A 12,930-nucleotide genomic window follows, 5' to 3' on the forward strand; every position below is an offset into this window, starting at 1 on the left:
ATACAGGTTTTAATCATTTCAAAACAAAATAACCTTTTTATTGTAAATGAGTGAACAATAAAATTGTCGCCATAGAAAAGACGACATGATTCCATTTCCGTTTAATGAAAACCGGTTTACTTTTTTCTTTTTCTTTTTTACAAACCATCGACTAGTTGGCCAGTGTGTACAAATCCCAACAGCGATAGAGGTCTTCTATTATGTCTGAAAGTGGCAAAATTTTCAACGAGCGAGATCGAAGATGCGCCAACTAATCCTCCCTTCTGATCCAAGTTATGACAACAGGACCATTGACAGCACCCTCAAAATGCAAATCCAGACGGTTCAGTGCTTGAGGGTACAGCTGAACGAAGTTTGCGACCACGGTTTAGTGCGATTTCATGCCACATATTAAATAGGAAACTGTGACCTTCGAATTCGGTTTAAAAGTCAAGACCAAGGTGTACCTGGTTGTGCTGAAAAGTGTGGTCATCCGTTGATGCAATCAGGTGACCGCTAGCAGACCCTGGGTGTGGCAGCAGCTCTCCGCGTCAATCCACAAGTCCAAAGAGGCTCAGGCTTGGCTTCAGGAGGAGTGCTAATACTTTATGCCCTTCTCTCAATGTCCCCCCTTCTCCCGACCTGAACCCGCTGGACTACTTCGTTTGTCGAAAACATCACCAACATGACCTCTTACAACACCAAAGCCAGCATAATCGACGCCATTCACCTAGTATTTGCCAAGTTACTGTCGGCACTTGTGGAAAAAGCATGCTCCACGTTCCGGACTCGTGTTTAGGCGGTGATTGCGGCAGAAGGTAGCTACAATGAATAAATGTCAGCTCTACTACATAATTGAGTTACCTGGATTAATTTTTTCAATAGAAGTTTTAAAATAAAGTTGTCATGTTGTTTTCTTTAGGGCGACAATTTTATCGTTCCACTCTGTACTTTATTAATTCTTTTTTATTTTTTAGTTTAAAAAATTGGAATTTTATTTTAATACACGAAAAATAATGCCACGTAAACCAAAAATAATTTATCCAAAACATATATCATTTTAAAATCGTAACTGACTTTTGTGACACCCTGTGTTTGAAGCGTCTTATAATTTTCAATGTGTGTATGCAAGGATTGTCCGCTTGTTTGGAGAATTCCAAATGGCGTTCTCTTGGTCGCGTTGGAACGTAGACCACTGCCACTAATGGGAACTGCACGCTTATCACAACCAAAAGTAAAACCAAAGTATCTTTACAATATAGTATGTTTAAAACTTACGTATAGTAAAAAAACATAGAAACACGAAAAAAAATATAATTGTTTATTTGATAGCGAAAATTCAGAAATGTGTTGTTTTTTTTTTATTAGCATAAGCTGACTTTTTCTTTTTAATGGCATTATATTATATATAAAGATACGGAAGAGTATAAGAAGGCTATGGCAATGCAGGGGACCGATTGCTGTATTGGTGTGACGTATCAACAAAAAATGTCCTTTTTCTTTTGAGAAAGAAATGCTATGTTGAAATATTAAGACCTCCACTATCCCGGTTACATCAAACAGTAAGTTAATGTTTACTGATTTGCATCGTGATTATCTTGAAATATAAATGGATATACGAAGTTAAATAAAATAAAACAAATAAAACCTTCTTTTGTTTGTCCATTTCTATTCATACGGTGCACCAATACAACAGCCGGTTTCCTGCATTACTATAGTCTTCTTATACTCTTCCATATTAATTTACCAGCAATGCTTCAAGTAAACTATCTTTCTCTATTATATATATACATATATATATATATAGTGTTTCCTTTTCAAATTAAATATGTTTTAACTCTTTTTCAAAGTGTTTTTAACATGTTTTATTAACTATTTGCTCTTATATATATATATATATATATATATATATATATATATATATATATAGTGAACATTCCAAATCCAAATATATATTTGTGTTTTTCTTCATAATATTTTATTGTATTTTACACGTGTTTCTTTGAATGGTGGACAAACACACAGCAACTCATCAGAGACAGTTCATCGAAAAAAAAAACAGTTGGAGATTTTTTTTTCTGCAAATAAAAAATGATTACAATAAATGGAAATCCTTAAAAATTATAAAATGAATACAAAAAGAAACTTAGGAAAAATATAGTGGGATCGTTCTGAAGAAAAAGTCGAAAACATTTTAAGCCCACACGAATCTGATAACATTAAAAGTGTGATATGTAATCCTCCATATTTATAACCCTGCTTACGAATTTTTGTTTCAAAAACTAAAAACAGAAAATTATTAAAATTATTAAATTTCTTTATTCCTTAATGATGGGAGCTTTGTTTTTTTTTTCCTCGTTCATAAGTTGCGTGATGTTTTTTACTTCAGCTAATTCATTTTCATTAAGTTCTGCTGTTTCATAGATTTCGGTCTCAATGTTTCTTGTGGCCAAGTTTTGCATGGCTTCTACATCTGGAGTTTCTATGTTTGAGACTCCATCGAGGACCGTTTTCTCGTCTGTTCCCTCATTTGTCTTTTGTTGTATTTCGTTCAGTTCTAGATTTGAAATCCAACTTCCCTTGAGGATAAGTTTCGCTTAGTCTGCAATTCTTTCTTCTGATGTATGTATCCTTGGTCTTTGGGGTGACTTCTGTAATAGCATTCTATTACCAGTCTATTCTCTTTTCTTTTTGTCCATTTCTTCCTTCGATTTTTGGGTCGATGTTGGTTACTTTGGTTCTCCTGAGTTGTTTTAGTGCCTGAAGTTACAGGGGACACATATGTGTTCTGCGTCGATGATATTATTTCTGAAATTAGAAGCGAAGCCAACATTCGCATGGCGGCGACCTGGGTCCCAGGTTATGTATTATTTGTGAGTTGCATATTTCATGGTATGATATTTGTGGCAACACTGAGCCCAGAATTCTTTTACCTGTAGTTCTGTCACAGGGATAAGGTTTACCTGTCAGGTAGGTGAGAGGTATTATGCACTATTACATAAAGAAAGGGTTTTAAAAATCGGCACAGCCGTTTTGGAGTCTATAGGGAACGAACTCACACATACATAGATAAAGTTTCTTTTTATATAATAGTAAAGCTTTTCCGAGAGTGGCATTTATTTTCTCTCTCAAAGTTCACCCTATAAGCATGTTTCTATTCTTAATAACCACGCCGTTATCATAACTTGCCCAGGCGTATCGATTGTGGGAAACCCTATATCAAGCTAATTCCATCCTGTGTGTGAGGCAAGTAAATATATCCTTAAGAAATAGTATTGGAATGGGGTGGGAACCATTAACCGTGTTTACATCTTGCCAACAAGTGATGTTGACCTCTAAAAGAGTAGATAAACGTTACTGAAGGATATGAGTAATCAGTTACTAAATGAAACGGTTTCCTTGCAAAACAGAGGAAAGTCGAAGAGGAAAACACTTAATGCAGATAGCAGGAACAGCGTTATCTAGTTCTTTTGTTCTATTTCATGTAAGCAGCATTGCAAGCGTTCAAACAAAGAACTTAAAAACAAGTAGAAAATTCGCCGTCGAGGAAAAATACTAAAAGAATAGCGATGTGATAATTATATATATATATATATATATATATATATATATATATATATATATGATGAGAATAATGGAAATAGTATTCCGACATAATAAAGAAATAAAAAGGAACAAACTGTGTTCATCAACGTTTCATCTTTATTTCGAGATTTCGTCTGGATTAGGAAGTCTCGAAATAAAAACGAAACGTTGATGAACACATAACTCGGTTTGTGCCTTTTTATTTCTCTCTCTCTCTTTCTCACTCTCTCTCTCTCTCTCTCTCTCTCTCTCTATATATATATATATATATATATATATACATTTATATATATATATATGTAAGTATATATATGTGTGTGTGTATATGTGTGTACATATGTGTGTGTGTGTGTGTATAAACACACACATATATATAGAATGTTTATTATATAAACATTATTGGTTACATATGCGCATACATGTTTCAGTGGAATCTCAATTCAGAGAGAGCCACCCGATAAAACCTTAAAAAACTAGAGCAATCTTGAAGTAAAATTCCAGATTCGTTACCTGTGTGTATGACTCAATATTATATTATACAATTGTTATTTTGGCTACACATGTTCAGACATATTGTAGTCAAAGTTATTAAATAGCTAGAAATTAACGAGCTAAACTTTTCTTGACGACTATAAGAAGTAAAATGTAGATGTATTTCACGTGGTCGCCCAGAAATATGCAGGATATTTTCCTAAAACTAATGATCACTACAAATTATGGAATATATATTCTAGAAAACAAGGTAAGTAACAAGGCTGCATTGATTCACTTATTTATTTATTTTTGTAAATTTCCACATTTACAAAGTACTTTATATCATTTTAGGTAATATACTTTGTTGTAAACTTATAAACTGGTGAATCAATCAATAAAATGTTGGATTATATAACGGTCATTCTTATGTCTCGGTCGAATTTGTGTAATAAATTTCAGTTGTCGTTTTCGTCCATTTGTTGATTTTTTTTGCAAGTACTTTCAACTGATTTTCTTCAGTCGTCTCCGGTCAGTTTTTTATTACTGTTTCGTTTAAAATCTGGATGATTTATATGCTTCATTTCAAATTACGGCAAACCCCAGGATACGCCTGACTCTGTTATTTATAATGTTATTTGATGATATACTATATTTTGTTACTAATTTTTAATGCCGTACCCCGAGGTTCTACTGTACATTTAAATTATTTGAAATAGTGAAGCGTCTCGTGTGTAAAAAAATACGTTTTAATGTGTTAAGAACGTGTCTAAAAAAATGTAAAAAGTTTACAAGTGTGATTTACAAAATGGTATGGAATTTACAGGGGTTTTTTTTATTATTAATTTATAAATTTAAATTACAACATATATAGAGATAGACATTTGTAACTATATGTGCTCAAACACTCCACACACACACACACACACACACACACACACACATATATATATATATATATATATATATATATATATATATATATATATATATAATTATTTCCATAGCCCAAAGAACGTCACAGCCCACAAGAGCCTTGGCGTGGCTCTTGTGGGCTGCAGCGTTCTTTGAGCTGCGGAAATAATTATATATAATCTCTCACATTCTGAAAATTATATATATACATATATATATATACATATATATATATATATATAACTACTTCATTTACTCACATAAATTTAATATACGAAAGTATAGATTTATGCGTAAACTTTAAGTATTTACTTCAAAGGTGCTCAATACGTAGGTAGAGCTAGTTAGTAATTTATAAAATATATATGGCGACTAAGCTACATTGAATATTCTGCGTTTCATCCACTGTAGGATTCGTCAGGCTTATGCGCATAAGCCTGATGAATCCTACAATGGATGAAACGCAGAATATTCAATGTAGCTTAGTCGCCATATATATTTTATAAATTACTATATATATATATATATATATATATATATATATATATATATATATATATATATATATATATATATATATATATATACATATATTTGGTGGTTACGTACCTAGGCAATTCAAATGTTATTACTGTTTTCAAAATTTTACATTTTGGATGTTTAGCTCTAATATACAGTGCTTTCAGTATTTTTTAGTCTTTCTACGTTTGGATCTATATGAATGATTTTTGTATTTTCAACTGGGATTTTTCTAAATTGGGAATGTGGGCAGCCATGTTGTCTTTTGATGTTGGCAAATCAAGCTTGTATTTGAAAGGTGTAAAATTACTCGTCTAGACAATGTGTTGGTCGTATATATATATATATATATATATATATATATATATATATATATATATATATATATAAACGTGAACGTGTCTGTGTATCTGTGTGTCTGTATGTGTACATTCTCCTACGCAATAACTCGGTCAATTTCCCTACACAATAACTCTGTCAATATTAAGTCTTATTTGTCCCTTAGTCATTATCTCGAATGAGTGATTTTTCTGACAAAGGGTGAAGAAAAGGTTGCTTTCCAGCACGGCAGTACTTCGTGAACAGTAGCCTGAGATATCAGAAATCTGTTTCTATGTCTATCCTTGTGGCCATGTCACTAGTAAGGGTGCTGGAGGTAAACGTTTCATCTGGGCTGACGTTATCTGCCTGATAGTCAGGAACCCGAACCTTGGATTAACCACTAAGGAGGCTGTCCTATCAGCAGGTGCAAAGTACTGGGACTGCTGTATTGCCATTTGGTGAATGGATTCTGGGCCATGCAGTAGCTTTTGGTGGGGCTTTTTGATGCCATATTAGTGGGTAATTGTTACGGCTTTACTTTATCAAAAAAAAATTCCTATCTTTTTCTCTCCTGCTTTCCCTCTCTGTCCGGCTCTAACCAAGTCTGTCGACCTGTTCCACAAATCCCAAATCCTCAACATGAAATATCTCCAGAAAAAAAATCACGAATAAACCTAGAACCCCATCCTCCAACGTAGACCCCCTACTACCATGTCTCTTCTCCAACATCAGGGGTCTACGTTCCAACCTTCCAGAGGTTGAAACCCAATTACAGGACACAAAACCGGACATATTCTTCCTAAGCAAAACTGGCATAAGGCCGACCACTTCCCTAGACGAGTTAATGATTAAAGGATACTCTAACTTAACATCTAAATCTGACCCCCAAGATCGCCAGGGGCATGGAATATTTGCCTACATTAAAGATGGCTTTCCGTGTGGTAGGGATATCTCCAGTGACGACCCTAATTTACCTTATATGTGCTTCCGAGTTGTACTTGTGTACACCACTGCATTTATATTTGCTCTCTATCACCCCCACAACAACGGAGTTACTCTCTTTAAGAGCATATCTGAGAAAATTGACCACATCCTGTCTGCTCATCCTTCGGCTAACATCCACATTTGTGGTGACTTCAATGTCCACAATGTGGAATGGCTGACCCACTCGAACAAGAGAGATGATGAGGAGAGGTTCTGTCATGATTTCGCCATTGCCTATGACTTCGCCCAAATTGTTTATGAGCCCACCCGTGTACCCGATATTTGGGGTCTGGGATCTTCCAACCACTTGGTTGTATCAGTTAAGATAAAAATGAAATGCAATAAGTCTTCAGACGTACTTCTCCACTGTACTGTATATCGATACTCTACGGCTGACTGGGATAGCTTCCGTACATTTATATCTGATCTACCCCTACATTCTATGTTTAAAAAGGATGTGTCCTCCATAGTATTAGACCTGACCGAATGGTTTATTATACACATAGACCGATTCATACCATCCAAAACATTCCAAAAAAACCTAATAGCCAACCATGGTTCTCCCCAGATTGTGCTGCTGCCATCGTGTACAGAAATCACTTTTTCCATAGCTACCAATGTAACAGATGCACTGTGACTAGAGCTGCTTTCAGGACTGCCAGCAACCATTGTAAAAGAGTAATAAAAAATGCTAGAGAGCTATATGCTTAGTCCATTAAATCCAAAGTATCTGAGCAGCAGCTTGGTCGCCACCAGTTTTGGCAAATAGCAAACAGAATCCTTAACAGAATCGTGCATTCTATCCCAACCATCATTAATAGAACCTGAGGTCATCTCGTCAGCATCAAATAAGGCCAAACTAATTGTCAAGAACTTTACAGCTAATTCTACCCGAAGGCCATCAACATTTCCTCCTATAACGGACAACACGCTATGCAACATACAAATATCTGTGTGTGAGGTTGCTAAGCTAATCAAGAACCTTGATTCTAGTAAAACAACTGGCCCTGACGGCATTTCAATTATAGTGCTCAAAAAGCTTCAACCAGAACTTGCTCCCATACTTACAAAACAGTTTAAGTGTTGCCTTAAAGAGAAGTGCTTCCCAACACCCTGGAAAACCTCATCAGTATGCCCTGTATTTAAGAATTCAGGTGATAAGTCGTCTTCCTCTCAGTACAGACCAATAAGTCTCCTGTGTGTCATGATTAAGTTGCTGGAATCCATATTAAATAGAGTAGTAGTCAATCACCTCAACAGAAATAACCTTCTTAGTGACATGCAATATGATTTCCGTTCTGCCAGATCTACAGCAGATGTGCTAACGGTTATATCTCATATGATTAGTGAATCTCTTCACAAAGGCTTCCTCTCTAGGGCAATTGCTCTTGACATATCAAAAGCCTTCTATAAAGTATGGCATAAAGGCCTACTTCGCAAGATTTCCAGTTACGGTATAACTGGAAATGTTTTCTCAATCATTAAATCATTTCTCTCTGATATGCTCATAAGAGTAGTGGTTGATGGGCAGAAATCAGAGGCCCTCAGTATATAAATGCTTGAGTCCCCCAGGGGTCCATCCTGGGCCCAACTCTCTTCCTGATCTACATCAATGATCTCCCAAAACACATACTTAAATCATTCGTTGACATCTATGCTGATGACACAACGATCTATGGCAACACATCAAAGACCGTAAATGACAAAGTTCTCTCTGATCCTCTCTCCTCTGATCTTCAGTGCATGGTACAATGGGGGAAGAGGTGGCTGGTTACTTTTAATGCATCTAAAACCAAGCTCCTATCTTTACATCATCAACACTCTGATCCCCATCTGGCATCAATTGAAATGGATGTCTCTCGACTAGGGAAACTCCATGTTTTGATAAGCTTCTGGGCTTGACTTTTACTCCTGACCTGAAATGGAACACGTACATCAAGTCTATTGCCAAGGTCGCTGGAAAAATGGTAGGATCCTTCTACCACTCCAGTAGATATCTCACTAATGCAATTCTCTATCTATATAAAAGCCAAGTACGTCCAAGGATGAAGTACTGTTGCCATATCTGAGCAGGAGCTGCTAAAAACAGCCTATCCTGCCTTGACAGAGTACAAAATAGGTCTTGTGGCTTAGTGGAGGATGTCCTTTTCTCTTCCCTGCAACCACTCTCCCACAGGAGAGACGTTGCGAGCCTGTCTTTGTTTTATTGTTACTTCCATGGCAAGTGCTCGTCTGAGCTCCAATCTCTGGTCCCCCCCCTCGCCAATCTTTCACAGGGAGCACCCGTCTAGCTGAAACCACTTTCAAAAATGTTCCCCACTCTTTATGTGTGCCAAAACCAAAACGTAGATTCCATGAACAACGCTTCTTTCTTAGAAGTGCACGCCTGTGGAACTCTGTTCCGTTTGCCTGTTTCCTACCTGACTACAACCTGGATGTCTTCAACAGCAAATCCCCGATGAACCGCCCCCTTAAGTAAGACACTTTATCAAATCTCAACACTAATGTACTGTACATACAATAACCCTTATCCTCGAGTGGCTTCCGGGCCTTGATAAGTGGTGACAAACTTGTAAATATATATATATATATATATATATATATATATATATATATATATATATATATATATATATATATATTCATTCTTGGAAGCTTTGTAACGTTGAAAACTAGATTAAAAAGGTTTTATAAAAATTTAATTTTTAGTCTTTTATTGGAAAATTATTTTTCCAGAAAGTCATTTAATCTCCTGCAATCGCTGAACAATCTTGTTTTCTTGAACTGCGAATAGTATTTGAGGATGATTAGTTTTTTTTACCATGAAACACCGTTTCGGTGATTTAAAAACAAAACAATATATTAAATCATGGCTTCCCTCTCTGTGTTGATCAAACACCACATACCTCAAACAAAAGAATAATACACACACACACACACACACACACATATATATATATATATATATGTGTGTGTGTGTATGTGTGTGTGTGTGGCGTGTGTAAATTCGTATATGTATAACATGTATTTCGCCGTCTGAAGAGTAGCTATTTTGGAATATTTATAAATGATATAATATTTAAAATTGTCTAAACAGTTATGAAAAAAAATTGTAACGCATTAGAAAATACACAATGTAATGATCTCATTTTATATTTTGTTGCCTTGATTTTTTTGCAAAAAATATTATATGATCGATTATGAAAACTGATAATCATGAAGCTTAATTAATTGAGTAAATTAATTTTGACTTTGATTTTATTGGTATATGAAAATTACCGGAATTTTAATTATATATTAAAATTTTGGTTTGAAAAATTATTTATAATATTAATAAAAATATTAATAACATTATATATATATAACATAAAAAATATATATATATATATATATAATACAATATATTAATATATATTAATATATATAAAATATATTGATATAAATAAAAATATCAATAACATTATATATATAATATATACATATATAATATATATATATATATATATATATATATATATATATATATATATATATATATATATATATATTATACCATTAAACAAACTCCAAAAGTAAATACATGTATGTCCGTTAGATCTCGAGTTTTCTTTTTTCTTTTCTTTTTTCAAACAAAATAGTCGCCCCCTAAAAGGCAAGTAAGATTAGATGCTAAATATTTCCGAAATTATTTTTGACAGTCTAAAGGGAATATTTTCTAAAAAGGCGTTCATGGAATCAATTTTGGCTTTTTGCTGAATGTTGGTAAAATATGGAAATAAATATGCAACTCTTTATACAAATCAGCGAATGAGACGTGCAAATACAGTTACATACGAACCCTTACTGGTAATTACATCAAATGTATTCCACAGAGGTATGAACTCTTGCATTACTTCCAAGGTGATATACTTACTTTTCCGAATCAATTTGTCCTCTCTTTATTAATCCTTTTTTACCTGGTTGAACGAATTCGTTCACTCATAAATAAATAAATATAACGGCATAAATATTGTGGGAATTGATTCAAACACGCCTTGTACATATTAGTTCAGTATCTGAGTGGATGCCAGGTACCTCCAGATTTCAACTGTCCATTGTTTACATTCCGTATGCCGCCATCTGTCTCAAAGAGTGGAGGATTTCGGTTGTTGTCATAAATACACATGTTCATGCACTGTGGATAATAATCAATGTAAGTTTATAAAATGCAAAAATTCACAGCGGTAGTACTAATGGACTTCATATTTTTTTTCTATTTTAAAGACAATCATAGCATCATTACCCTAACTAAACTAACTAAAATTAATAAATATTATTTAATCATCTACATCATAATCCAGGTCATAAAGGGTTATAGAGGCTTACAATATTTACTTAAGAAATCATTGTAAAACCTAATTCGATCCTAAAAGATGTTTTTTTTTCAATAATTAGGATAATATAAATCAAATATTTTGGCCAGAACCGGCCTTCTCCAGTAAGTTACAGATATCGTCATTTTTTCTTTTTTTTTTTTTTTTCTTTCGAGCTATAGCGACGAATGTCGGCGATAGTTGTTCTTTACTAGTGTCAAAAAGGACAGTAATAAAGTGTAGTATTTGGGGGGGGGGAGTAGAGAGTACGCTGGCGACGTATGTTTTTACATTGAAAGCACCCCAGAATTGAAAATATAACCAAAATTTAAACACCAAGTTCGATGCTAATATATTTTTTTAATAAATGGAACCAATATTAATCAAACATTTCAGTCGAATCCGGCCTTCTTCAGTGAGTTATAAATATTGTTATTTTTTATTCTACTTTTTTTCTGTCATTTTCTCTCTCTCTCTCTCTCTCTCTCTCTCTCTCTCTCTCTCTCTCTCTCTCTCTCTCTCTCTCTCTCTTTCTCTCATGTTTATATCTATATGTGTGTGTGCGCGCATGTACACGTACATTATGTTAATGATTATATTTTATATAATCACGTGACAACTGTACATATTTCTGTATTAACATTATCATGAAAACATTGTATATGATTTTAATTTTGTCTGTTTTTATTTTACTAATAATGTTTTCTTTTTTCTCATTTATTTTGTTGTTCCTGTGACAGTAGCAAAGACATTTTGGACAAAGAAGTGACCGCCATCATTGCTCTCACTACAATGGCACAACTCAAGAGAAAGATCTGAATAGACGCTCACTTATGGACAAAAAACAAAAAAAAAACGACAAAAATTAATAAAAATAAGATAAAGAAAGAAAATTCAAAAATTGTTTTTGGAAAAAACAAAATTCCCAGTGCCTGATGCTCCGTTGTTGTGCTTGACCAAAACCAACTACTTCGCACATGAAAAGAAGAAAAAGATGATAATAAAAGAAAGGCGATACAAAATCAAGGCCTAGCAAGCATGCAGTTTGATTATCTGATTTGAGGCAACGTTTTGAGAGAAACGTTTTTTTAGCAGATTTATTAGCAACATCTAAGCATTTGAAAAATAGCGATTATACCAGTCGCTACGAATCATTGTTTATTTATCTATTAAAATAAACACACACACACACATACATACATACATACATACGTATATATATATATATATATATATATATATATATATATATATATATATATATATATATATATATATATAATTTGAAGAACACTGTTGACTCTGTGTATATATTATAACATAAAAAAATAAATTTCTCAAAACACGGTCGTTCAGACTTCAATTCTGAAACGGAGCTAACTCAAAACATCAGACTTTGTACACGCGAAAGTGCTCAATATCTTTTTTGATAGAGCTTTATATTAATAATAAATAATTATTTGACTCATCCTAAAAATTTACTGCAGTGTGTCTATTTGAAAGGAAAATTGAAAATTGAATTTTTTTATACAAATGCATAACACCTTATCAAAGCCAACACAGGTGTAAAGAATGGATAAAACATGATACTTTGTTTCAAGTGTTTAGATAAGGCAACTTGATCAGTTATCATTTTCATGCACACATACACACACACACACACACACATATATATATATATATATATATATATATATATATATATAAAGGGTGACCCAAAAAAACGGGCCCAAATTCTAATTAGGTCCCATTTCTTAGTGTTTTGTCTGAATGAAATGAAACTTTGGTCATAATTAGTTTATTA

General features: G+C 33.7%; 1 protein-coding gene across 6 annotated transcripts in view; it reads left to right on the top strand.

Moving 5' to 3' along the window:
* Positions 1-12,603, top strand: part of LOC145303536 (homeobox protein Mohawk-like) — a 407,111-nt gene extending 394,508 nt beyond the window's left edge. For 4 of the 6 annotated variants that reach the window (XM_080144999.1, XM_080145001.1, XM_080145003.1 and 1 more), the window contains one exon: positions 11,867-12,603. In XM_080144999.1, coding sequence (XP_080001125.1) covers positions 11,867-11,945 — 79 coding nt within the window. In that variant the 3' untranslated portion in view covers positions 11,946-12,603. The remainder of the gene's footprint in view (positions 1-11,866) is intronic. The other 2 variants (XM_080145000.1, XM_080145002.1) reach the window with 1 other exon arrangement.
* The last annotated feature ends 327 nt before the right edge of the window (positions 12,604-12,930 follow it).

The sequence above is a fragment of the Euprymna scolopes genome, chromosome 19 (assembly GCF_053919585.1).
Source record: "Euprymna scolopes isolate OS-2025 chromosome 19, ASM5391958v1, whole genome shotgun sequence".
Lineage (NCBI taxonomy): Eukaryota > Metazoa > Mollusca > Cephalopoda > Sepiida > Sepiolidae > Euprymna > Euprymna scolopes.